At 38.1% G+C, this 26833-nt stretch overlaps 2 protein-coding genes and 2 non-coding genes across 12 annotated transcripts in view; 1 reads left to right on the forward strand and 3 right to left on the reverse strand.

Moving 5' to 3' along the window:
* LOC126108618 (uncharacterized) overlaps positions 1-24806 on the reverse strand; it is a 98585-nt gene extending 73779 nt beyond the window's left edge. The window contains exons 1-2 of one of the 3 annotated variants that reach the window (XM_049913929.1): positions 24669-24806; positions 11400-11489 (exon numbers count right to left, since the gene is read on the reverse strand). The gene's annotated coding sequence lies outside the window, so the exon portion shown is untranslated. Of the gene's footprint in view, positions 1-11308; positions 11490-24668 lie in introns of all 3 variants that reach the window. The other 2 variants (XM_049913928.1, XM_049913930.1) reach the window with 2 other exon arrangements.
* On the reverse strand, positions 1312-1386 carry Trnap-cgg (transfer RNA proline (anticodon CGG)). The gene has a single exon. It is a non-coding gene; the product is annotated as a tRNA-Pro (tRNA).
* On the reverse strand, positions 1613-1686 carry Trnap-cgg (transfer RNA proline (anticodon CGG)). The gene has a single exon. It is a non-coding gene; the product is annotated as a tRNA-Pro (tRNA).
* Positions 24747-26833, forward strand: part of LOC126108616 (zinc finger protein 99-like) — a 107919-nt gene continuing 105832 nt past the window's right edge. The window contains exons 1-2 of one of the 7 annotated variants that reach the window (XM_049913921.1): positions 24747-24890; positions 26368-26456. In XM_049913921.1, coding sequence (XP_049769878.1) covers positions 26385-26456 — 72 coding nt within the window. In that variant the 5' untranslated portion in view covers positions 24747-24890; positions 26368-26384. The other 6 variants (XM_049913920.1, XM_049913925.1, XM_049913924.1 and 3 more) reach the window with 6 other exon arrangements.

Here is a 26833-nt window from a genome sequence, read left to right on the forward strand (position 1 = left end):
GAATTTGTGAAAACATATTTCCCAAATTTAAACCGCAAACTGGGGGTGACGGTCGGAGGAGGGGGGTTTGTTCAACTAATGTATTTCTTGGGTGTATTCTGATGTTCACTACTCAATAAGGGGGATGACTTGAAAAAGGTAGACTTCACACTAGATTACTTAGTGGGAAATTCAGCAGAAGGGGTAACACCCATTCAGAAGACTAAGTCGTGGAATGATTTTCAGGAGACTGTTAAATCTAAGTACTGGTCTCCAAGCACTCAAGAGAAATTGATACTAAAATTATTAGACCCAAAACAATACAACAATTCTTGGGGCATGAACAAAAAGGTTTACTGAATGGCACCTTATGGGGTCATTCCATACCAAGCGGTCTAGGAAAAAATAATTGGTTGTTCAACCATCTCAAAAATTTGATATTTACTGTGTGAGTTCCCTAATGTTCAGTCGCTCAAAACAATTTTAATTTCTTTTGATTTTTTATCAATTGGAAACTGTGGCCATTTTTGTTTCACACTGTGAGTGGCTTTTTGCATTAACATGTGTTATAGGATTTTTTAAATTATTTTGTAATGAGTTTCCCCAGACCTTTCAAACAAGAAGCATTTAATTCAGCACACACTGGACTATAAATTAAAACTGTGATCACTTAGCACAATGTATCCCTTAATTTTTAATATCTCAAAGCTACTGGTCACAAATGAAAAACCTCAATTTTTTAACAGTATTCCTCTAAAGGAGGAATTTCTTCAGCCTTAATATTTTTTTGCTATTACATTACACATTACTGTTACTTTTTATAGAGTATCAATGGTGAGAAGCTTACACATAAAACATACACTATTAAAAAAAAGGATTTTGAATTTTTTCATTCTTTGGCCAGCAATATCTTTGTTACGGGACCAGATAAAAATCTGTAAATTACACACTTGATAGATCTTCATGATATCAAACTTAAGTACAAATTTCAACTTTGAGATTGAATGGAAACTTACGGAATGGGGAAAAAAATTGAACATGAAGAGTCAAAAATATGTTTCTTAAGATCTGCAATATCAGAACTAATGGAATAAAATAGATCAATTAAATAATTTACACACAAGAAAAACACATACAATTAAAATAAGTGATTACTTGTTGAATCAATCCTCTGCAGACAGTTTCACCGAATCCTCTGCAAACAGTTTCACCAGGCTAGGTGACAGCATCTGAAAGTCTGTACAAGCTCACAGATGAGCCTGTACAAAATGAGTTTTTCACTCTGCAGTGGAGTGTGCGCTGATATGAAACTTCCTGGCAGATTAAAACTGTGTGCCCGACCGAGACTCGAACTCGGGACCTTTGCCTTCCGCGGGCAAGTGCTCTACCAACTGAGCTACCGAAGCACGACTCACGCCCGGTACTCACAGCTTTACTTCTGCCAGTACCTCGTCTCCTACCTTCCAAACTTTACAGAAGCTCTCCTGCGAACCTTGCAGAACTAGCACTCCTGAAAGAAAGGATATTGCGGAGACATGGCTTAGCCACAGCCTGGGGGATGTATCCAGAATGAGTTTTTCACTCTGCAGCGGAGTGTGCGCTGATATGAAACTTCCTGGCAGATTAAAACTGTGTGCCCGACCGAGACTCGAACTCGGGACCTTTGCCTTCCGCGGGCAAGTGCTCTACCACTGAGCTACCGAAGCACGACTCACGCCCGGTACTCACAGCTTTACTTCTGCCAGTACCTCGTCTCCTACCTTCCAAACTTTACAGAAGCTCTCCTGCGAGTTCGAGTCTCGGTCGGGCACACAGTTTTAATCTGCCAGGAAGTTTCGAGCCTGTACAAGTCTGTGCATTGTCTTCCCCTTCGACCATCATCTGTTTACTCAACTTAGTTAACAATGAGCTCTTAAAGTGTGGCATTTACCAGTGGAGTCTCAGTGTTCTATTGGTGTTCTTATTAATGAAGCTTGGCATAAAGGTGTGTATGGATTGTTTCCTAAGGACATTACATTAATTGAAGATTATAGTGATGAAGAAAAAGTGTCGCTTTACTTACGAATTGGCTCAGAGGTTAACTCAACCTGCAAGTACCATGAAATCAAATACTTACATAAATCACCTTTTTGACCATTCTTGCTTGGACCCTTTTAAGAATCATAACAAAAGGTCTGAGAGAAATAACATCTGATAATAATTTTTTTAAAAAATTGTGTTATCAATTTAATACCAGGGAAGTCATTATGTCCAACATGTTATTCTAAGATATTTTTTATTAACAAAGAAAGGGATGGTGATGGTCTAGATAAAGAATTTTGTGACCTATCAGTAACTATAAAAAAGGATCGAGATTGTGAAATCCTATGTATTGCCTGCTAGTAAAATTAGAAAACTATGTGAAGAAAAAAGACCTTTCGTTTTGTTTGTAAAAACTGAGAATGTGGCAATTACTGTCACAAAGAATTTGGAAGTTTGATTTCAAAAGAAATATTGCACTAAACCAGATTGAAGTTCTAAGAATTCTCTGATCAAATATGATGATTTGACAGAAAAGCTAAAAACTAAGTGTTGTATTTCAGACAAAGAGGGTCAAGTTCAGATTATCAGTTCACTACAAAATTCCTCGAGTCGAGCGAAAGTTAGTAATGAATTTAATGTGTCAAAATAATTGGTTAAATTAACACAGCAGTTAATAAAAGAACACAGAATTTTACCTGCATTACAAAATAAAAATGCATATAATTCCATGGATGAAAACATGACTGAAAACGCTATTACATTTTATGAATGAAGCAACAACAACTGTTTGATGGATGGCAAAAAAGGTTGTTTCTGTGAAAGAAAATGGTACTAAGGTTCAGATATAAAAAAAGCTTGATATTGTGTAATTTAAATTAACTACTCACTGAACTCAAAAAAGAACATCCTGACATTAAAATTGGAAGGTCGAAATATTGAGTTGAGATCAAAATGGTGTATTGTTGGAGGGGCATCTGGCACCCATTATTGGGAACATTCATATTTTACTCTTTGATGTGTCATATGTATGGCAGTTTATGTTTTCTCCTTGATCTTAGTTATGTACAATGTTGAATAAATGGTCTCTAAAAATGTATGTTCCTGGCAATATGGTGTATTGCGTATTTGATTAAAAGGTCAACCTCATAATCTCACACAGTACTAATTAGAATCAATATATAATGGGTTATGAGCCCAAGAGAGATTAGTGAACTTTCCATACCAAAGGAATAAACTGATAAATCAAGGTTCATACTTTTCGCGTGTGTTCAACGTGTTGCTATCGTATTTTTTTGCTTAGAAACTTTCAAGATTTATTTGTTTAACTATCTGAACGTATTCAAGATGGCTTTGGGTGGACAATCACTGTTTAATTTTGAAAAGTTTATGTAGTAACACTGTTCACGTTACGTCGCACTTCACTTAGCGTAGACCGGGACTGTGTCCTAGGCATGCCCGATGTAGACTGAATGCACACGGCCTGTCCGGCCGGAGTTGTTGTTGTTGTTCTTGTAGTTACGCCGGCAGAGGTCGCGTCCAAATTCTCGCGTGCCCTCTGGTGGACGGGACTCTACTGGCGGCAACTACCGTCCGTGACGCGCCGTGCCACTGTGCGCCTCCCGCGATCTTTCTGGTGGCTACTACAGTTTACCAGTATGACAAACTACAACGACTGGATATTCACGTTGGAAATGTACCTGAAACATGAGGGACTATGGGAAACAATTGCTGGCACTGAGGAAGATGAGAAGAATGTACAGAAAGTATTATCAAAATTATGTTTATCTGTAAATTGATCTGTGTATCCAAAATTTCGTGGAGCAACGACTGCTAAAAAAACATGGCATAATTTACAATTTGCATTTGAAAATAAGAGTTTATCTAGTTATATTGGGCTATTACAATGCTCAATGAATGTACGATTAGCTTCTGAGAAAAATATGGAGGCATTATTGTTGTTGTTTCGGGGGAAGCGACCAAACTGCGAGGTCATCGGTCTCATCGGATTAAGTAAGGATGGGGCGGGAAGTCGGCCGTGCCCTTTCAAAGGAACCATCCCGGCATTTGCCTGGAGCGATTTAGGGAAATCACGGAAAACCTAAATCAGGATGGCCGGACGCGTATGGAGGCGTATTTGTCGAAAATTATGTCACTTTCTCAACAAATTCGAAGCATTGGTAAGAAAATGGATGATGATTTCGTAGCTGCAATTATGCTAAGTGTACTCCCAGCAGATTTCCAACCCTTGATTATGGCAATTGAGAATTCGGGTGTCAAGATTACTAGTGATTTAGTAAGTCAGCGATTAATTCAAGAATCGACGAAACGTCAAATTGCATCCACAAATGAGACCACAGACTCGGCGCTGATAGCTAGTAAGCAGGACAGTAAACACCAGAAGACGAAAATCCAATGTGATGTTCGAAATATCAAGCCTTTTCAGTGTTATTGTCAGAAACCTGGTCACAAGGCGAATGGTTGTAGAACAAAGAAGAAACCAAATAAATTTTCAAATTCTGCGAATGCAATGAATACTGAAAACGAAACTGTGTTAACGGCTCTAACTGCATCTTCGTATCATAGTGATGACTAGTATGTGGATTCGGGTATGCACAACACATGACGAATCAAAGAAACTCGTTCAACACTTTCCAATCGACCACAGCTGCTACAGTGACAGTAGCAGATAATAGCAATCTTCAGGCTATTGGAGAAGGCGATGTTCATCTTCGAGTTACTTGTGACGACAAGAATAAACAGATAACTGCTAATGATGTTGTGTATGTTCCAAGCCTTGCATACAACCTACGGTCGGTTAGTAAGATGACAAGACATGTATTGTGTGTATTTTTTGACAATGCGCAGTGCGTTGTATACAATATAAGTGATGTAATTGTTTGTGGAACACCAGTAGCAACAGCAACTCAAATAAATGGTATGTATCGATTAGATGAAGTGCATCATTACACAGATGTTGTAGAAACTGACAGTTATGAATTGTGGCATGGAAGACTGGGACATTTGAATCGTGTAAGCATGCATTTATTATTATTAAAAAAAAAAAAAAAAAAAAGGCTGATGGACTGAACTGGTCTCGCGTCAATTTAGATCCGTGTATTCTCCGCATAAAAGGTAACAACCTTTTCCTATAACATCAGGTAGAAGTGTAAAAGATCTACTTGACATTGTGCATTCTTATGTTTGTGAACCAATGAGCATGGCTTAGTGGGGAGAATCACGATATCTTCTCACTTTTACGGATGATCTGTCAAAAAAATATTTTGGTTATATGTTAAATTCAACAACAGTGACACATTCATCGAATTCAAAGCACGAGTAGAAAATGAAACTGGTCGAAAAATCAGAATACTTCGAACAGACAATGGAAAAGAGTTCATCAATCGGCGCATGAAGTTATTTTTAAAGACGAATGGAATTCAACATGAAACAACAACTCCTTTCACGCCAGAACAGAATGGTGTTGCGGAACGCTTAAATCGGACAATCATTGAAAAAGCAAGATCAATGTTAACAGTTGCAGGTCTAAGTAGACAATTTTGGGCTGAACCTGTAAACATAGCAATTTATTTGAAGAATGGATCTCCAACAAAAGCTGCTAAGAATGTCACTCCTGAGGAATTATAGAGTGGTGTCATCGGATAAATTTGAGTCATTTACGAATCTTTGGACGTCGAGCATTTGGAGCATTGGTACATATACCAAAATAAAAAAGGACGAAATTAGAAAACAAATCTAAGGAACTTATCTCTGTTGGATATTGCGAAGATTCTAAAGCATATCGTCTGATTGATCCAAATTCACCAAAGACAATTGTGAAAGCCCGTGATATGCAAGTCGTCGAAAACTCAAAGTGCACTTGTGGAAACAGTAATCCAAACAGTAACCCAATTGACGATAATCGTATAGACAGTCATCAACTAGCGCCAGCAACTAACATCACTGAAGGGGCAACTGAACTGACACAACCTGCTGAAGTTGACAGAAATGCAGTTTATCTTGAATTAACACAAAGTGACACTGAGAAAACAGTAAATAGCAACGTACATAGTCGCACGGAAGTTGCATAGCCAGAAATGCGACCTGAAATTAGAAAATCATCACATGAAAGAAAACCAAATACTAAATATTTTAATGATGATTTTGCTTGTCTTCCTTGTATTTCTGAACCAAATTCGTATGAAGAAGCAATGAATTGTGGTGACTGTGAAAAATGGAAGGAAGCCTTAGATAATGAATATAAGTCTTTACTTGAAAATGAAACATGGATTTTGACTGATTTACCACCAGGCAGGAAGGAAATTAATTCGAAATGGGTGTTCAAGGTGAAAGAAACGTCAAATGGCGAAATTGAACGTTATAAGGCTCGTTTTGTAGCGAAAGGTTAATCGCAAATACAAGGAATAGACTTTCATGAAACGTTCTCGCCTGTTGTTCGTCATTCTTCACTTCGCATCCTGTTAGCTTTATCAGCTGAATTTGATCTTGACATTGAACATATGGATGTTCAAACTGCGTCCCTATATGGTGATCTTGATGAAGAAGTTCACATTCGTCAACCTGAAGGCTACGTGAAGAAGGGGGATGAAATGAAGGTTTGCAAGCTGAAGAAGGCAATTTACGGTCTAAAACAGGTGTCACGCATTTGCAATATGAAATTTGATGTGACATTACATAAAATGAACCTAAAGGAGTCAGAATATGATTCTTGCATTTACTTCAGAATTGAGATACAAAATATACTCATTATAGCTGTTTATGTAAACGACTTTACCATTTTCTCCAATAGAAATAATAGGTGGAAGAAAGACTTGAAGAAAGGACTAATGAATCAGTTTAAGATGAGAGATCTTGGTGAACTTAGTTGGTGTCTTGGCATGAGAATAAAATGTAACAGGAAACATGGGACGATTAGTAATGATCAATGCAAATACGCAGCAAACATACTCAAGAAATTTGGTATGGAACATTGTAATCCAGTTGCAGATCCATTTGAACCTGGCTCAAAGCTGCAAAAATGTGAAACTAAATTGACGGATGAGGAAAACCTTGTGTTATATCGCATTCTTTATCAGCAAGCCGTAGTATCACTACTGTATTTAGATCAAAGCACAAGACTGGACATTGCATATGCTGTGGGGGTTCTAAGTAGATTCAATTCTAATTATCGGAAAATCCACTGGGAAGCGGTCAAACGAATTATGCGACACATTAAAGGCACAGTCAATGTAGGAATAACTTTCTGAAAAAGTGGAATAACTGAAACTGAAGGTTTGTGTGATGCGACAGCAGTTTCCTGGACTTCAAAATGACAACAAACCGTCGCTCTATCAACTACAGAAGCTGAGTATATGGCTCTATCAGCAGCAGCGAAAGAATCGGTATACCTTCAAGGATTGCTTCGTGAATTGTGTGTTTCGCAAAGTGAAAAACCAGTAAGTGTATGCTGTGACAATAGAGGTGCCATTGCACTGAGTCACAATGGTGTGCATCACGCTCAAACAAAACACATTGACATGAGGCACCACTATATTCATCATTTAATTAAAACAGGAAAATTCAGTGTGAAACCTGTAAGTACCGATAAGCAGAAAGCTGATTTTTTGACAAAGGCACTGCCTAATGGTAAATTTTCATAGTTCATGAATTGACATCTCGAGAACTTGTGGGGGTGTTGGGAACGTTCAATTTTACTCTTTGATGTGTTATATGTAAGGTAGTTTATGTTTTCTCCTTGATCTTCATTATGTACATCGCTGAATCAATGGTCTCTAAATATGTGTGTTCCTGGCAATATGGTGTATTGCGTATTTGATTAAAAGGTCAACTTTATGACCTCACAGAGGACTAATTAGAGTCAATATCTAATACCCATAATGTTTGAATTTGTTTGTATCATCAGAATGCAAAGTTCACGATGGATGGCGCAAATCTTAAAGAGTTGACTATAAAGACTTTTTGGAAGTTCTCATTTTCAATATTAACTGTTACAATTGTATGATCATGGGAAAATGTCAAGACTGTACAGGCAAACAAGCTTTCCTTGATGTGTGTGAAGCATCAGAAGATGATTTGATGCCTGAAAATATACAATACAAACAATGGGTGATAAAGACAGAATGGAAATGGTGACAATTACAAAACCACACAAAGAGTTTTTTGGAGTGTTAACCAGCAAACCTTGAAAACCTGAATTACACTATTTTATTGCCAAAGCTCAGGACAAATTTCTGATAGACAAAAAGCAAACCTTGGCAGCTGAGTGCTTAGTTCTTGCTGACTTTTCAAAAAACAATTCCTTTATTAAATGTGATTTGAGACTTTCTCGGCGTATTCCATTCGTGAAATCTTCTCGGGTGATCAGCCGAGTAAAGGCGTCGTCTTCTCGCAACGTTTCGAAGGGTTTCGTACCCATCATCTTCAAGCGAAGTGTCGAGATGCTGTGTTGCGCGGTCCTATAAAGGCTCCTGGACCAGTGACCAGTCGGCGCCCGGAATCAGTCACTGGTCCAGGAGCCTTTATAGGACCGCGCAACACAGCATCTCGACACTTCGCTTGAAGATGATGGGTACGAAACCCTTCGAAACGTTGCGAGAAGACGACGCCTTTACTCGGCTGATCACCCGAGAAGATTTCACGAATTCCTTTATTGTTCAATATGAAGTACAAGAGTACAACTGGATAAACAAAGAACCCACAATTCATTCATTCGTGTTCTATTATAAAGATCAACATAAAATCACAGTTTTTGTGTCATAAGTGACTAACTACCCTGAGCACAATGCTACAGCAGTGCATGCTTTTCAACTGCAATTAACAAACTAGATAAAACAGGACAGCACTTCCATAAACAAACTGATCTACTTCTCTGATGGTGCTGCAAGTCAATATAGTCAATATAAAAACAAAAAAACAAAAGAATTATTAACATCTCCTTTGCAGGAGAAGGACATGGATTTGATGCAGAACAGTACATTTTTGCATTATTCTTCAGGAAAAATGCATGTGATTGAGTCGGGGTGCAACAAAACAAGCTGCCACAAAATGTAATCTTCAGTAGACCTAAGAGAACCAAATCTTGATAGCTCAAGAAATGTTTAAATTATGTAAAGCAGAGGTAAAATATTTACCAATGTTTTTAAAATGTGAGGAAATACAAGAACTCTACACCAATATCTTGGAGGAAAGATTCAAAACTTGTGAGAAGATTAAAGGCACCTGATCTTTTCATTGTTTCATACTTCAGTCAAACAACTTGCTGAAGTGTAAGATCACATCAACACTCCCTGATAGTGAACTTCCCCAGTGTGGAAAAGATGTACCACTGACACTTAAAAATAAGGACATAGTGGCATGGTTTTATGGTGAACAATGATGGATTGATGAAGTTGTTAATACTGATTGTAAAAACCAATATGTGCATGTTTCATTTTACACCTACCAGGACAAAGGATCTTGTTTAATAAAGTTGAAAAGGATCTTGCCTGGACACGTGTTAAAAATGTACTGAAGAACATGTCTCCCCTGGAATTTACGACTGCGACTGGCCGAACTTTTAACCTAATGCCCAAATTGAGTGAGGAAACTTATATGTTGTTCAATGAACAACGTAGTAAAAACAAATAAGGTGAGAACAAGATCAATGCAATTAGCTGGCTCATTTTTTTAAAAAAAGTGATCATAGATATGCTTAAATTATGTAACTGATATACTTTATTAGTCCAGATACTGCCGACAATAAGAAAAGTCTTTCCAACTCATACTGGTAATTTTTTTAGTAGCTTCCCATTGAATCTCAAGGTTGAAATTTATACTGAAGTTCGACATCATAAAGGTCTATTGAGTGTGTAATTTTCAGATTTTTAAATGGTCCCCCAACAAAGATACTGCTGGCCAGAGAATGAACAAATTCAAAAATCTTTCTTATTTATTTATTTATTTTAAAGTGAACTTTTTTAAGTGTAAGCTCCTCACAACTGACACTCCATAAAAAGTAACTACACTATGTAGTATAGCACCAAAAATATTAAGACCAAAAGATTACTCCTTCTTTGGAGAGATACTGTTAAAAAATTTAGTTTTTTTAATTTGCAACCAATAAATCTGAGCCATTAAAAATATATTAAGAAATACATTTAGTTAGATGATCATGGTTTTAATTTATAGTCCAGTGTATGTTGAATTACATGCTTCTTTGAAAGGTCTGGGGCAACTGCTTACTGTATAATTTTTTAAAAAACATGATGCTTCTAAATGCAAAAGAATGGTTGCAGCCTGAAACAAAATGAATGCTGTTTCTACATGATAACGAATAAAAAAAATTTAGAGTCCACCAAACATGAGGAAATTCACCCACTGAATATCAGTTTCTTCTGAGATGGTCAAGCTACCAACGCTGGACCACTTGATATGGACTGACCCAAGAATTAATATCTTTAAGTACAGTGAAAGATTTTTTCCCAATACTACCATTAACTGGCGTATATATTATCAGAGTGAAAGGTACAAAGAGCAAATTAATTAAAAGGGAAACAAGAGCAACTATCAAAATTGGACCATTTACATTTACATGAATTTTATTAGTGGACCTAATATAAATATTCAGGTGTTTTATGGAGTAGATTGGTTGAAGAAGTACAAAGTGATTTTATATTTCCATGCATCATCAATGAAGTGCAATGTGGACAATCACCATGACGGAATACAATTTACATCACCACCTTAGTAAGTACTAAATATGTGAGGCTAAATCACATACATTTAGTAAATAATACAAAAGTAGTGGAGAAAGAAAATGTTAATCAGCTACAATAAACATCACTTACATTCATAAAAATTGTATACGAGTCTGATTTATTAACTAATATGTAAAAGGAAGCATTGTACCATGTTTTATGTACCCATGAGAAAATATTTCCAACAAACTAGGGGTCATAGGCAATCATATATGTAATTTTAAAATTAAGAATAAAGGACTATTTTTCTGCAAATCCTAACCAGTACTGATACGTTTAAAACCTTAAGCACAAGTAGATATTAATTAGATGACAGATAATGATATAGAATGTAGCATAAGTGCCTTCAACAATCCTTTACTGATAGTATGAAAGGTTACAGACAGGGTTCACCTCATGCTACATGCATGTACTTTCCATAGACATATAGAGACTGAGGGAGATATATCAGTGTATATCAATGAAATATTAGTACATTTTGAGGAAGCAAAGTACTTTAGCTTGATGGATTTGGCAATTGGCAGATGAGATTAAATGACAATTCAAAACCATACTCAGCATTTTTATATGATGGAATAAACTTTCAGTTTAAAGTATTAGCATTTGGGCTAAATATATTTGTTTCAGTATTTATACAAGCCTTAGGTCAAGCTCTTAGCAGTCAGTTACTGGAAGAACTTTCAATCTACGTCGATCTTTCAGCTGGTCGGTGATGACATAATCGAGGCACATGCCCTGCAATTAAAAAAATGATTTTACAGAAACTATTTGCTAAAAAAGTCATTTTTGCTTTACTTGCAGCTTTATATGTCAGGTTCATTATGAGGTGCCCAACATTTCATTACTGGTCATATTCGTTGTGATATTTATGTGGAAGTAAGACACAGCACGAAATTCGAAAAAGTTTGCAATGAAAAACTGGTGTCGCTATGACTTTGTGATCGGTGCATGTTACATAATATGTTGCTGTGTATTGAAATTCAGCTAACATATTGAATTTTTCTTTCAACTTGGTGGAGGTCTGTAGTTGTCACCAATCTCGAGAAAATTGATCTGACGTAGCATACTCATTTGTGGTCACACAGTGCCAGCAATAAAGCTAAGGTGATATATCCAGAACATTCCTCATATTTCATAAATGGTTTGAGATATCAAAATGAGAGTTTGACAAACGACAGCACACAAACAGGAGAGTATTTTGCCATACGGTTATTACGTAATTCTTCATTATCTACCATATTGTTCCACTAACTACAGACATTTCCAGTGAAGGAATGTTATTTTTAAGAGCCATCAACAGCTGGTAAAGCAAGAAATGCTATGGGCTTTGGAACAACATAAATGAACTCATTACATGTTTATTTCATACCGTGGATGTGCTTTTTGATAAAATGCTCACCTTAGTTTTCCCCAGTTCCTCTCTTGATAAATTTAATGAACCACTGTGTAAGGATTCTCTCACAACTGCGTCTGCACAACACGTTAGTGAGGTTAGACTGTGTAAACTCCGATGAGTTTTGGCAAAAGAAGCACATTTTAACACGGCAACAAGAGAAATGTGTAGGTTTTCCTCAAAATTTCCCATTCATGACACTTCTCTGAAAGTTACAAATGGTTAACAAACAAGGAGAAAATTAATCGTCGTATTTTCGGTGGAATTCTTTTTGGATAATAACCACAGAAGAGGTGACAGATCTTTTTGAATAGGCACCATCCGAATGTGGGCATGAGGGGCCTCTCTTAATATTTACAAAATATGTGAGTGTAGGCTTCAGTTTAGAATGACACTTGCCCTCCAGCACTCAGTATTTACCCCTACAGTGCCTGCCCAGAGCCCCACCACCACTGATCTCCCCACACTTGCCCCATTGTCTGCGCATCTACCAGCTATGGTACTCTGCCTGCACCAGCCAAAACACAGTTCTTGAGTCACAACTGGCAGAATTTCAATAGTCCTATCTTCAGTCCTGGGTTTTCATCTTTGAATACCTGATACAGTTAATGCAGGTTTCCCAACACTAGTCATTTTTGTTTATGAACCCTCAAGCCCTGTTCATTAATAAAAATAAAATCATTCTTCCCAGGCAAACAGTGGCTTATTATGTCTCTGTTGTAGAATTCTATGACACCATTCAGAATTGTTCACTTAAGACACATTTAGGTCTTGGCTTGGGATTCTCTAAGATACCATATTTGTTTTGCTTTTCTCTCTAAATAGTTAGAGGATCCAAATTCATTTTCAATCCTTCGAAAGCTCCAACTTTTCAGAAGATGTGTCAGCATCTGCATCTTCTCACTGTCTGTGTTGCTGGTACTGAATTTCTCTTTCAATTGCTTTATCATTTCAGATTCAACATTTGTTTCATAATCTGCATTTTTTTTCCACTTCTCAATAACTCAGAACTTGCTCAAGGTTTTTCTGCACATATCTTTTCTTTTCCAGTCTGTTCTTTTTCACTGGGGATTTGCCAAGAGATACCTAACTATCATTTAATGCATCTAAAGCAACTTTTGGGGCTGCAGATGTGCGACTCATCTGAGGAGAAATACAGGTTTGTGGTTTCCACATGTTTCAATGTAGCTGGGTCAGCCACACACTTTTGTCCCTGAGTTAATTTTTTTCTACATTTACCACATATTTTGTAGTCTGTCATTATGCCACCAATCATCTGCATTTGCACTTTAAATACATTTTTCTTACATCTGCTGTGTCAATCTTCCATGAATGGGTTACAGCAATACATGATGATCTCAAACTCCATCTTCCTGGTAGATTTGTATAATTTCAAGACACAAGACCTTTTGCAGCAGCTATCTGTGTACATGTTGCAGGCACACTACCATCCAATATTTGTTAGGTTGTTAATGGCCGGCCTACATCGTTACCTTCCAGTGCATTGTTAGACCACCACCTTTTTAACAATAAACATGTTTTTCAGTGCTTTGTGTCATATTGTCAGAGTCTGAGTACAATTTATTTTGCATTAACAGCACATTCCTGTACATATTAATTTATATCTCCTAATCCCATTATCACCCTAACTTGACTTTTGACTGTTGTACAGTGTAACATGAAGAAGAAAATATATTATTTCATCAGTTTCAAAGGTGGCATGCTTTTCGATACTCAAGGGCAAAGGTCAAGGTCACTGACCTTACTTGTGTACATTCTTCAACAATGACAATCTTGCATACCATTGAAAAACTTGTTTCAAGACCTTTCCAAAATTACCTGGTTCACTGTTGTGTCTTTATTAGAATGGAAATTTCAGCCGTTTTTGTCATGAGTACTTGTCGAATTATCTGCACATTTTTAGAGCTTCAAGTGGCCATTACTCCTGTCTTACTTGTGCTAAAATTCGGTAGTTTGTTATTTTTCACTCTCTAGTCATGTGCAACGGACACACCAAATTTCATGAATATCAAAATGGGTCAGGTTGAAAATTGTACTTTTCTGTGTTAATCGAACATGGAATGACTCGTTTTCATCTTTTTTTCCTTTTAATCCTTTTCTTTTCATCTTTTGTATGAAGCAGAAAACTATGACTATAATCACGATACTAAGGACTTATAATAGGAGAGCAGGTTATATAATAACCATTTTGATTTTTCCAGCATAATTATTCATAGTTTTCTTGTACGGTTGCCTACTAGACTCAAAAACCATCATGACAATGTATCTAATTGACTGCCATTTCATATGAGACGCTACTTCTCAATAATTATGTGCCTCACTACTTAGTTTTCATCACTGGCACCACAGCACGTACACCATGCATTAGGGGCAGTATTGATGTGCCTGGTACATATGTCACACCATATTTCGATCTACATGACATTGCTGTCTCCAAAAACAGTATCAATCAATAGCTCACAGAGTAAATTTTATACATGAGCTATCTCATCTACCTTTTTTCAATTACTCTTTAAGTAACATGGGGTCAAATTTCTGACACTACTCTGTTTGTTTTAGTGTAACTCAAACCATGTGTACAAAATAAGATTCATTCTGTATAGAATGTGAACATTTCAGAAGTAATTTTCTGTTAATCAGGAATGTAACAAAACAAATCTGTAAGCATGCAAAACTCTGAAACCCTTAACATGGGATTATAAAAGAAAGAAGTTATTTTGAAATAACAAATGAATGGAGAGGTGAAACAATCAGTAATAGGGTAAAAGGAACTACTACTATCAATAAGTAAGATATTGTAACAGAGTATTGCACACAATGAAGTAGAGAGGTATATATGTAAAATAAGTTACAAATGTAAGACAGGACTCAAGATAAGACAAAAAATACAACATTATAACAAGGTTTATGGTACATTAATAAATAATCTAGAGAAAATTTATAATTTGTAGAAAATAAACTTTTTCTCGCTTGCATTGAAATTTCAACACAAAACTTTCCAAGAAGAGACTTAACTCTGTCAAAATTTTGGGCCTGGTACTATTTTCATATTAACCACAACAGAGCAGAAAGTAAAAAAGAAGTCCATAAATGGAAAAAAAAATTGTTAAGATTTGAGTGTGATGCTATGTCATCACTAAAAGCAAGCACAGTATAAGTGCTATCTTACGTCAATTTCGCCTCAACTTTCCAAAGTATCTAAAGACTCAAGAGTTATACTCTAATATACACTCCTGGAAATTGAAATAAGAACACCGTGAATTCATTGTCCCAGGAAGGGGAAACTTTATTGACACATTCCTGGGGTCAGATACATCACATGATCACACTGACAGAACCACAGGCACATAGACACAGGCAACAGAGCATGCACAATGTCGGCACTAGTACAGTGTATATCCACCTTTCGCAGCAATGCAGGCTGCTATTCTCCCATGGAGACGATCGTAAAGATGCTGGATGTAGTCCTGTGGAACGGCTTGCCATGCCATTTCCACCTGGCGCCTCAGTTGGACCAGCGTTCGTGCTGGACGTGCAGACCGCGTGAGACGACGCTTCATCCAGTCCCAAACATGCTCAATGGGGGACAGATCCGGAGATCTTGCTGGCCAGGGTAGTTGACTTACACCTTCTAGAGCACGTTGGGTGGCACGGGATACATGCGGACGTGCATTGTCCTGTTGGAACAGCAAGTTCCCTTGCCGGTCTAGGAATGGTAGAACGATGGGTTCAATGACGGTTTGGATGTACCGTGCACTATTCAGTGTCCCCTCGACGATCACCAGTGGTGTACGGCCAGTGTAGGAGATCGCTCCCCACACCATGATGCCGAGTGTTGGCCCTGTGTGCCTTGGTCGTATGCAGTCCTGATTGTGGCGCTCACCTGCACGGCACCAAACACGCATACAACCATCATTGGCACCAAGACAGAAGCGACTCTCATCGCTGAAGACGACACGTCTCCATTCGTCCCTCCATTCACGCCTGTCGCGACACCACTGGAGGCGGGCTGCACGATGTTGGGGCGTGAGCGGAAGACGGCCTAACGGTGTGCGGGACCGTAGCCCAGCTTCATGGAGACGGTTGCGAATGGTCCTCGCCGCTCGCCGATACCCCAGGAGCAACAGTGTCCCTAATTTGCTGGGAAGTGGCGGTGCGGTCCCCTACGGCACTGCGTAGGATCCTACGGTCTTGGCGTGCATCCGTGCGTCGCTGCGGTCCGGTCCCAGGTCGACGGGCACGTGCACCTTCCGCCGACCACTGGCGACAACATCGATGTACTGTGGAGACCTCACGCCCCACGTGTTGAGCAATTCGGCGGTACGTCCACCCGGCCTCCCGCATGCCCACTATACGCCCTAGCTCAAAGTCCGTCAACTGCACATACGGTTCACGTCCACGCTGTCGCGGCATGCTACCAGTGTTAAAGACTGCGATGGAGCTCCGTATGCCACGGCAAACTGGCTGACACTGACGGCGGCGGTGCACAAATGCTGCGCAGCTAGCGCCATTCAATGGCCAACACCGCGGTTCCTGGTGTGTCCGCTGTGCCGCGCGTGTGATCATTGCTTGTACAGCCCTCTCGCAGTGTCCGGAGCAAGTATGGTGGGTCTGACACACCGGTGTCAATGTGTTCTTTTTTCCATTTCCAGGGGTGTGGAATGGGTAATGCTGAATATATAAAATTGTACTTAGGAAACTCGGGGAATAGCCTCAGACCACAGGGCACATACAGCTACTTCTGCATTTGATCACTTGGGCCTTAGAATCAAAAAAGTTTCTACAACTTCTTACACAGTGACAATAAACTGCAGAACTCTGGGATCATGATCTACATTAGTGGAGTTGCAAGAGGAGTTAATTAGGACCAAGTAAGATGTAAAAAGGTTATCAGAAGCGTTGAAAAAATCCAGACCAAATGGAATTAAAATCAGGCCATATGTTTTATTACAGATGAAAAGAGTGGGAGTAAATACAAGTGTAGGCTTTGTAGTAAATAAGAAAACTGAAAATACTACAGGTATTAAAGGAAACTCAAATATTATATTAAAACTGGTTTTACAAATAAACAAGAGATATACTGTGGCAACCGCTTGAACCTATGGACTAACACTCAAATTCTGTTGAGGTACAACACCTCTAAAATATTTACAGTTATTTCAAGCAGAATAACCTCCTCCAAACCAACAAGCACGAATTCTGAAAACCTCCAACACACAACACCCACCCTACAATTTTTGTATTTATTTATTTGTTTTACTCCACGTACCATCCTCAAAGACAAAGATTGAGGGAATAAGGTAGATGGTATATTTCCTGATTTATAAAAACAATTCAGCTTAATACCGCGCCAATGTTTATTAACAAAAGTATGGTGATATGGGTATCAAACAACATAGGTTCCCTTGGTTGATGTTTTCTAGGTAAACAGGGTACAACATGTTTTATCTTAGACTGAGACTCTTCAGCAGAATTACTTCCTGGTGTACACCACAACAGTATTTCTTATCCACTGTGTCATGACACATTTGTGTGTCGCAAATAAATGTCAGGCACGTCACGAAATTTTTAAGTTCCTGCTCAAAATAATAAGTTTCTTTTATTGTGTGCCTTATATTTCTGTTGAAAAGTTCCTATATAACAGTCTTGCATAATGAATTTGTAAAATTTGCATTTCATATTCACCCATAATTAAAAAAATGTATTGTAGGTACTTTTAAGTGTTTGCCTTTTTGCATCTAGTAAAAAAAATCAAACATATGGGTGTCATCAAAGTTTATAACAATCAACATATATAAATTCCTGGGTGTAAAAACTTGTAAGTATATGAAATTGAATGACCACAAAGGCTCAGTTGAAGGTAAACCAATTGGCAGATTTCAGTCCATTGACAGAATACTGGGAAAGTGCAAGCAATCTACAGAGGAGGCCACTTACAAGACAGTCATGCATAACATCTTAGAACATTGCTTAGATCTGTGTGGGACTCATGCTACATAGGATAAAAAGGGAAAACTGAACATACAAATTAAGAAAGGCACACTTTTGTGTGACCTACAGGACAGCACCTCAGAAACGTTGAGACACCTGAAGTGGCAGACTCCAGAAGGCAGCTGCAATTTATCTCATTAAATCCTCTTTAACAAATTTCCAGAAACACTGTTACATGAAGACTCCAAAGATACTTTCAACTCCCTACATTTCACTTCCATAGGACCCATGAACATAAAATCAGACTAATTACAGCATGCACCAAGCCATTTAAACAGTCACTTTCATACTCAGTGCATGTGAGATGAAATAAATGATCCAGCAGACAACAAGAGGATTTGCACAAACTAAGGCACATAAAGGTGAAACTCATCAACATGCTAAAAGCAGAAACAGAAGAAATCGAAACAAGAAGCCTACAGATGCAGACGACGAATGAAGTGCTGGCCACAATGCACCATATCAGCAGGATAATTGCAAAAACAAGACAAAAAAGAAATTAAGGAACTCCAAATAGAACTACAACAGCAACATCAGAAATCCTGGAGCAGGTACATAAATACCTCAGCCAACTGTTTGAGACAGAGGAATAGAGCGACGTCACAACAGATGTCCTCATATACATCTTGCACGTCATTCTGATGGACAAAGACAAATTGAACCTGGAAAGAAGTACGGAAAAAGATGATGTTCATACCACCGTTAAATCCAGTACATCTAGAAAATCAACAGGATGGATGGGATTCTCACTGAATTCTACCATACATACTGGGATATCGTCAGGTGGTCAAAAAATACCAGAAAACTTCAAAACGTAACACACTATCTTAATGCTGAAGAAAGCAGCATTGTGAAAAATAGAGGATTACAGACCTATCACACTGACTACAATATAGCAGCACAATGCATGGCAGACAAATTAAAAGTGCTGATGAAGAAAATGATACACCCTCACCAGACATGCGCCATGCCCAGAAGGGCCACTTATTAGGCTTTAGCCAAATATAGAGAAGTCATAGGCATTACAGCAGTAAACAAATCCGATGCTACGATTGTGCCGGTGGACTTTGGTAAGGCCTTCACTAGAGTGAACCACTGTTATCCTTACAAGACTCTAGAAAAACTATGCCTGAATAATAATGAATATACTTAAGAGCACCACCTCCAGGCCATAAATAAACAGCCGTAACACAAAACTAATGGAAGTTCAGAGGTCGGTGAGACAAGGTTGCCCACTCTCAGTGGCATTATTTGCCATGGCCCTGGATCCACTTCAGCAGAAGACCAACACCATCACCGGAATCAAGTTGCCCGGCACTACAGCGAAATGTAAAGCTTACACTGACAACATAGGATCCTTCATAGAGACAAGACAGACTTTCCAAGAATACAATAAGCCCTCCAAAATTTTGAAGAAGCGGCAGGGTAAAAAATAAATCCACACAAAACGGCACTCATATGAATCGGAAACCAGAAACTTAACAAAGGGAGCACATGGTACTTGAGACACACAAATGCCAGTGAAAACGTCAGCCCAATACTGGCAATCAGCTCTACACAAAATAAGGGAAATTGCAAGATCAAACGGAAACAGACTGATGAACTTATTCCAGAACGCAAGTCTCATCAGCGAACTACTCTCAAAAGTGTGGTTTCTGGCTGTCAAACCTCCTACTGCTACCAACCAGCACTTCCAAGATCAGCAAAATTGTAATGTCCTTCTTCTATGCCCAGGCAGTATTCTTCACTTCGTCGAGATACGTGAAAGGGAGGCGACACAGAACTGTCTGCTATTGCAGTCAATATTTGTTGATAATGTCTGCTCTTGGCACTTATGTGAGTCTGTAGTTGGGGTTACAAAATCAAATCTCTTTAGCAAGCAAGCTTAGATTCAAATTATTACTATCAGCTAGTTGCGTTGTTCAGTGTTTGCCACCAAAGTTGATCATTAACAGATACTAGGTGGTCAATTCACATTTCAAAATGAATTGATATCTTTGATTGGCATAGCACATGTACAATGAATTCCTTCAAAAGACACAGGCTTCAGTTAACACAGCATGATGTTTTGTCCATTGAAAATTATTCCCTTTAATATTAATGTGGAATTCATCGTCATCATCATCATCATCATCATCATCATCCTCATCGTTATTCTTATTGTCCAGGGATAATCCTACATGGTTCACTTCTTGTGATGTTTGGTTCAAAATTGTAGGACACTACAGTAACTCGGTTTCTATTAACAGTGTTTCTTTGATATGATTCACTACTATGAATGCCGACACTTGTTTCTGTCGCATGACACAGCACAAAACTGACCAACTGAGCTGTATACAAAATAACAATTTCAGAGCCTACCCTCCGAATAAATTTCTGTGGCCAATCACTGTCTTGTCTGCCCTTTGTCCTTAAACTGTTGTTGTTGAGTACTCTCTTCATGTTCTGCCGCTCACCAGGTACTGTTGATGAGTTTGAGCACAGCTTGTGGGTTTTCCTTGAGCGATATTGATGACTTAACTCAAGCCATCCTGCTGTCCCCTGACCACTAATGACAAGTATAATTGTGCAACTTCGCAGGCAGCTGTGTACTGTTCATGAATTTTAGTGCACAATAGATCTTTGAACCATTTTTAAGCAGTTTCTCACAGTTCTGGCTGCTAAGTTGGTAGTAGTACTGTGTTTACTATGATCTTATTTCACTGCATTCAATTTTACTTCATCTTACTGTTCATCAAGATAAGAATAAAAATGTTTGGGATTACAGAAATGTCTGATACCACTCCGTATGCCTTGTCCAATAACGTCACCAATATGGCAGACAGAACCATTCACAACGTCTCCAGTATGGCGCCTATGACATTATGTAAACGCGATTACAAACACAAAATTATACAAAAAAAGAACACACACATCTTAATCTATAAATATAATCAAAGTAACAGGACGAGCGTGGGAAATTGAAGGTTTTTGGGTGGGGACAAACTAAATACAAACACCTACAAACACCTACAAACACACACCACGATCCCAAACCAAACACGACAATGACACAAAACCAATCAAAATTTCCCCAATTCCACTACACTCACAATATTCACAGGTATGTGTCACTTCCTTTCACCTACATAGCTCAACAGCAATTGCCATTACCACAAAAGAAAAACTGACAGCTCAAAACATAACAACACTGCGACTACCCATACCATCAAAAATTGGAATCTGACACTTCACTTGACCTATATAGGTCAATCGCAGCTCACGATACCAAAACACATAGCTACGACACCTCATTGGAATTGGTCACTTCCCTTGACCTATATACACCAGCAGCAGCTCACGATACCAAAATACCTACGAAGACAAATTGGATCCGGACACTTCCCTTGACCTCCTACATTGGTCAACAGCAGCACAAGATACCAAAACACAGCTACGATGACAAATTAGAATCGGACACTTGGTCTTGACAAATGTAACTCAAATAAACTGGCGATACCAAAAAAATTGAAACAGAGTGCTTCCCCTAAGATACATAAATCAACCACAAGTGCCAATACCAAAACACCAGTAACCAACACATGCAGTAAATAACACCGACCCAACAACACACAAATACCCCACCAATCATCATAATATACGAACAATAGATAAAAAAACGGCTACTTACCACAAAAAAGTTCCAGCCTTACATACTAGGTCAGCCACCCCAAACAGCCCAACAGCCCACCCCCGACACACACACATCCAAAACAACCCCCCCCCCCCTGCCCTGCAACCTTCACCCAATTAAACTTAGAAAACATATCCATACCTAACAAAAGAAGCCACAAATTAAATTAAATGACTTACCACACGACAAACAGCAAACGACACCACAATAACATAAACACAACACAAACTTAACTCTTAACTCACTGAAACCAATTACTGTTGTTCTATAAGAGTCACGACCAATAAATGCACACTTGAAGCAGCGATACCCAAATGAACCCAATACACTACATAATACGCGGACCATACACACACCACTTGAGGACACCACCAACCGCAACAAGACGACATCTACAAACACAACACACTCAAACTAAAGTCCGCGTTGTCATGACGTCACACACCACAACATCCTTACGTCACGGGTCAAAACTAATAGGTGGAATTTGATGCCTCCATTGATCCAAATGTTTATATTTTCAACCCTTTTATTGAGGAAGAAATTGTGAAGATTCGGCATGACAGTGGGGATGAATTATTCAATGTTGATATAAGTGGTAACTCCTTCACAGATTCTGACAGTGAGAGTCTTGAAGTCGTGTACCTCAATAAGTGTAACACACAGTCTTGTGTCAACAAGATGTAATTGATAGTCTGTCTAAGGAAGAAAGGGTGGTGACAAATTTGACTAGAAGAAAAATCATTTTAGTCCACTTAATCACGCATTTGAAGACTTGTCCTGAGGATACAGCAGTCAGCCATGGAATGATCCAAGCACTCTGTCATTCTTCATGTTACTTTTGAGAGAAGCTACTGTACTGACTAATACACAAACAGGAGGTCTGAAGTCCCTTGATGTCTGTTTTACATGTGTGAAGTGCACAGGAGGGAAAGTACCGCATACACTCTATGAAACAGACAAAAATTATAAATGATCATCTGTTGATGGTATTGAAATATTCATAAATTAATAAAGATATTTCATACACCTGTATTTCATTACTTTGCATATTTTATTGCACGATTGGCTTAAAACAGACCATTTTCTTTCATTTCATGAACGGATGGATTTATAGTAACCTTGAGGTGTATGAGTCTGAGCTTTATCTTTCATAATGATAGAAGCTGAAGAAATTAATTAAAATTTGTATTACAGCCATGACTTGAACCTTTCTTTTTAACTTTATTCAATTGACTGTATACATACAAATGGAGCACATTAATAAGAAATGACACATTATATTTAATTTCAGATTTTCTTTTTAAAAATTTCTCCTTTATTTCATTTTTGTTGACTATCTCTTCAGTGTTTGGAGTTCATTTTGTTTTTACACTTAGGATATTTTTCCACGTGTGTGTTTCTGTAATGTTTTCAGTCTTTTTGTGCAGTTCTTGAGTTAGGTTTTTTGACTACTTTCTTCATGTCAGCAAATAAACAGTTTTATGTTACCAGTGTAGGTCGGGTCAGTGACAGAGAGTTGTGACTCCCCCCTGCACATCTAGTACTGCAGAGCCTCCCCCCAGGCACCCTATCCCCAACGCACCTCAAGGTGGAATTCTGGAGTCTGTTGACTGTGGCCAACAAAGCTTCAAGCTGCGTTTGGACTGTGGCCAACTCCTCCTGCATCTGCACACAACAGACAGACCCTATCCATCTGGCTAATATGCGATTTACTATAAGAAACTTAAGGAAACCTACTGCCACCCAAGGTAAACAACTACACTCTAGTTGGCAGAAAGGGCACTCAACAATGAAAAACAATAAAAATCTATGGTAGAAGCTAGATCTGGTGCTTATTTTGCTGCTAGGGGCTATCAGGTAAATACTACAGGAAAAAACAGTGACCTACAGTAAACTGCTAGGGGCTATCTAGTGAATATTATTTAAAAAATTAAACAGTAACCAACGGTGAGATACGCCTACTGATAATTCCTCGCATTTACAGTGTAAACAAACGTTTACGTACACGCGAAAATGACCTAATAAAACTATAAAAACAGCTGCATTCACTGTATAGAGTCTAAATGACACAAATAAACGTAAATACTGAGTATTGTACACTGACAGATGCAGGTACAAAACGAAACCATTAGCTAACAATAAGAGTTCTGAATGTAAAGCACAAATACAAACTCTACTTTATAGGAACCGATGGGCTTACAGTACACGATCACTAATGTCCACAACAGCTAAGGAATTTAAGCAGACGGCGAGGTGGCTATTGGCTTTCTGCTACCTAAACCGTATGTAAGAACTTACCACGTATTTTACGTTTGCTAAACTGTTAACGGTCGCAGGTTGCGCTGGTCAAACGTATGCAAGAGAGCTTAGAATTCACTGTCAGTATGACCTTTCCCAATAAAACGTGTAAAAACTGCTACCTTCAATGTAACGAAGCTAAATGACACTAATAAACGTGAATACTGAGTATTCAACACTAACTTAAACTGATTAACCTTCGTATTTATAATGTAAACAAACGTTTACGTACAGGCGAAAAATGACCTAATAAAACGCATAAAAACTGGTATCTTGAATATATCGAGTCTAAATGACACTAATAAACTTAAATACTGAGTACTGTGCACTGACTTAATTGATAATGCCGCGCATTTAACAATGTAATTTAAGGATGTAAACAAACGTTTGCGTACACGCGAAACTGTCCTTAACAGAAACTTCGCTTTTCCTATTCAGACGCAAAAAAAACTAAAACCTTCAATTTATCAAGTCTATCTGAAACTAATCCACGTAAAAACTATAGAAGATACGGCAAAAACAATTAATTACATACCTCGTAACACTCTCTGAAGAAGACGTAAAATTCTGCTGTAAGCTGGTGTCCCAACGAGCAACAACATGGAGTGCCCCCTCCAGCGCATGTCGGATTCACGCTAGTATTGAATCTGAATGCATCTGCTGGTTCTGCGATACTGTCACGGTGTCACCCTTCGTGTACTGTGTAGTCAGCAGCAACCTCGCGGTGTTGTGGAAATTTGTGTGTGACATTCTGCAGGTAATTTATAAGCGTTTATAAACAGCAAGCAGGAATAAGTGAAGAAATGTGTTTCGGAAGTAAATTAACATGGTACTTAATTTGTATCACAGTAACACTTGAGTTTGATGAGTGAGTGTAATAGTTCGCGAATATCTTGTGATGACTGATGTTTGAGACTGCTGTCGTTTTTATGTTTTAATTTTTAATAGGTACATAAGGATGAGATTTTATTCTGTATTTAATTGTGATCACATCACCTAGTGTGCTTTGTGATGGTGTGTGAATGTTGTAATTTTTCAGGTTATGTTCATAACAACTAAATACCCGAGTTGTTAGTGCTTGTTTTTGGCCTGTCCGGTTAAATCGCTACGTGTATCTTCGTAAAAGAAACGGCTGAGAGTGTAACGTGTTGTCAGGAGCAGTTCGTCATTGCAGTGATCTCCTTCATGTACTTCGTGACTAACGATAAAAGGCGGACAGTGAAATTCAAACATTCGCTACCTTAGTACGGTTATGTTGACTTACTTAGCAGTAATAATGATTGTGATGATAATTTTCTGTGATGTGATGTAGACATATAGCGGCTCCAGATTGTAGGGCTAATGTAAGCACTATTTCAAGTGCCCACAGTTTCTACATCATTCGCATGAAAGGAAATGCTGTAATTCTGTCGCATTTTGTTAGTTTTCACTGTGCTTTGATTACTCGTGTCGTCAGTATTCGTCTAATCATGTGTTAATACCAGTTTGTTGTAGTGTGTGGGTTTTAATGGAGTTCTGTATTACAGTATTGTAACATTATTTACGAACTGGTGAAATACAAGGTACAGATTAACTGTAATTTGTCTAACATAAAGCATTACACGTCATCGAAACTCAATAGATCATTCATCATCGTTACAGTCAGTATGAAGTCATTTCAGTAAATCAGTTTTGAAAGAAAATACTAACCAACGTTTAATCTTGATGGTAATCAAGAATGAGAACTTCCGCGTTGCAGTGTGCTGTCTACGGTACAGGTATATGGTTATCTTTAATAGCAGGTACAGATTCTAAAATGATGATGCTTACTGTAAATTGAGCATACATCCATGAAAGAATACAGATAAAGGAAGTTTCGAGATAGTGCCTATGTTGGAAATGCATATTCACTGATAAACAATCCGTACATCCGGATTTTCATCATGTCCCTATCACACTGAAATTAACACAATGAACCAAGTGTAGAATGAAATATTTGGTGTTATTAAGTAATATTGCTGCAATCTATTGACTGCTTTGATTGTTTGTTAACGCTGAAGTTATTTTACGATTGTTCACTTTTCGTGACCTGAGAAATGTAAATGAGTTTATATCACTGAGCACACTTTTCCTCAGCCACTTTGAATCTGTTTCCTGTGTAATCACCCATTTACTGCACGCAATAGATGAGTGAAAATACTGCCTTTGAGCTATACCTCATGTACATTTCTTATCTGATTGCTTTTTCTTTTCAGACTGTAGAACTGAAGCCATGGACCAGGAGCCAACTATGTGGATAAAAAAAGAGGGAACAGATGAAGTACAAACTGAGTTATGCTTCATGGTAAGTGGCTTACTTGTATTTCTTAAGTGTTTCATTAATTTCTGTGTCCAGTATGATGTGTGAATACATCCAATTGATGTCATACAGTTGGAAACATGAATAATTTTGTTTACTAAACTGATGAACTTTGTCTTAAATATGACATTTTGCACAGTACATTGAAATAAGCCTCGTATTAAACCTCACATAGAACTGAGCAAGAGTTTTAATTTAATGTTTAGTAAACATGGAAAACTTTTTTAATGCACAACCCAATTATACTGATAAACTGGTTGCCATGAAGTGGGTATATTCTGCTCTGATACACTTCTTTCAAATGACAACCTTAATGTGCAACTTAAGAATAAATATGACTATAGTGAATCTTAGCAGTGCCA

The sequence above is a fragment of the Schistocerca cancellata genome, chromosome 11 (genome assembly GCF_023864275.1).
Source record: "Schistocerca cancellata isolate TAMUIC-IGC-003103 chromosome 11, iqSchCanc2.1, whole genome shotgun sequence".
Classification (NCBI taxonomy): domain Eukaryota; kingdom Metazoa; phylum Arthropoda; class Insecta; order Orthoptera; family Acrididae; genus Schistocerca; species Schistocerca cancellata.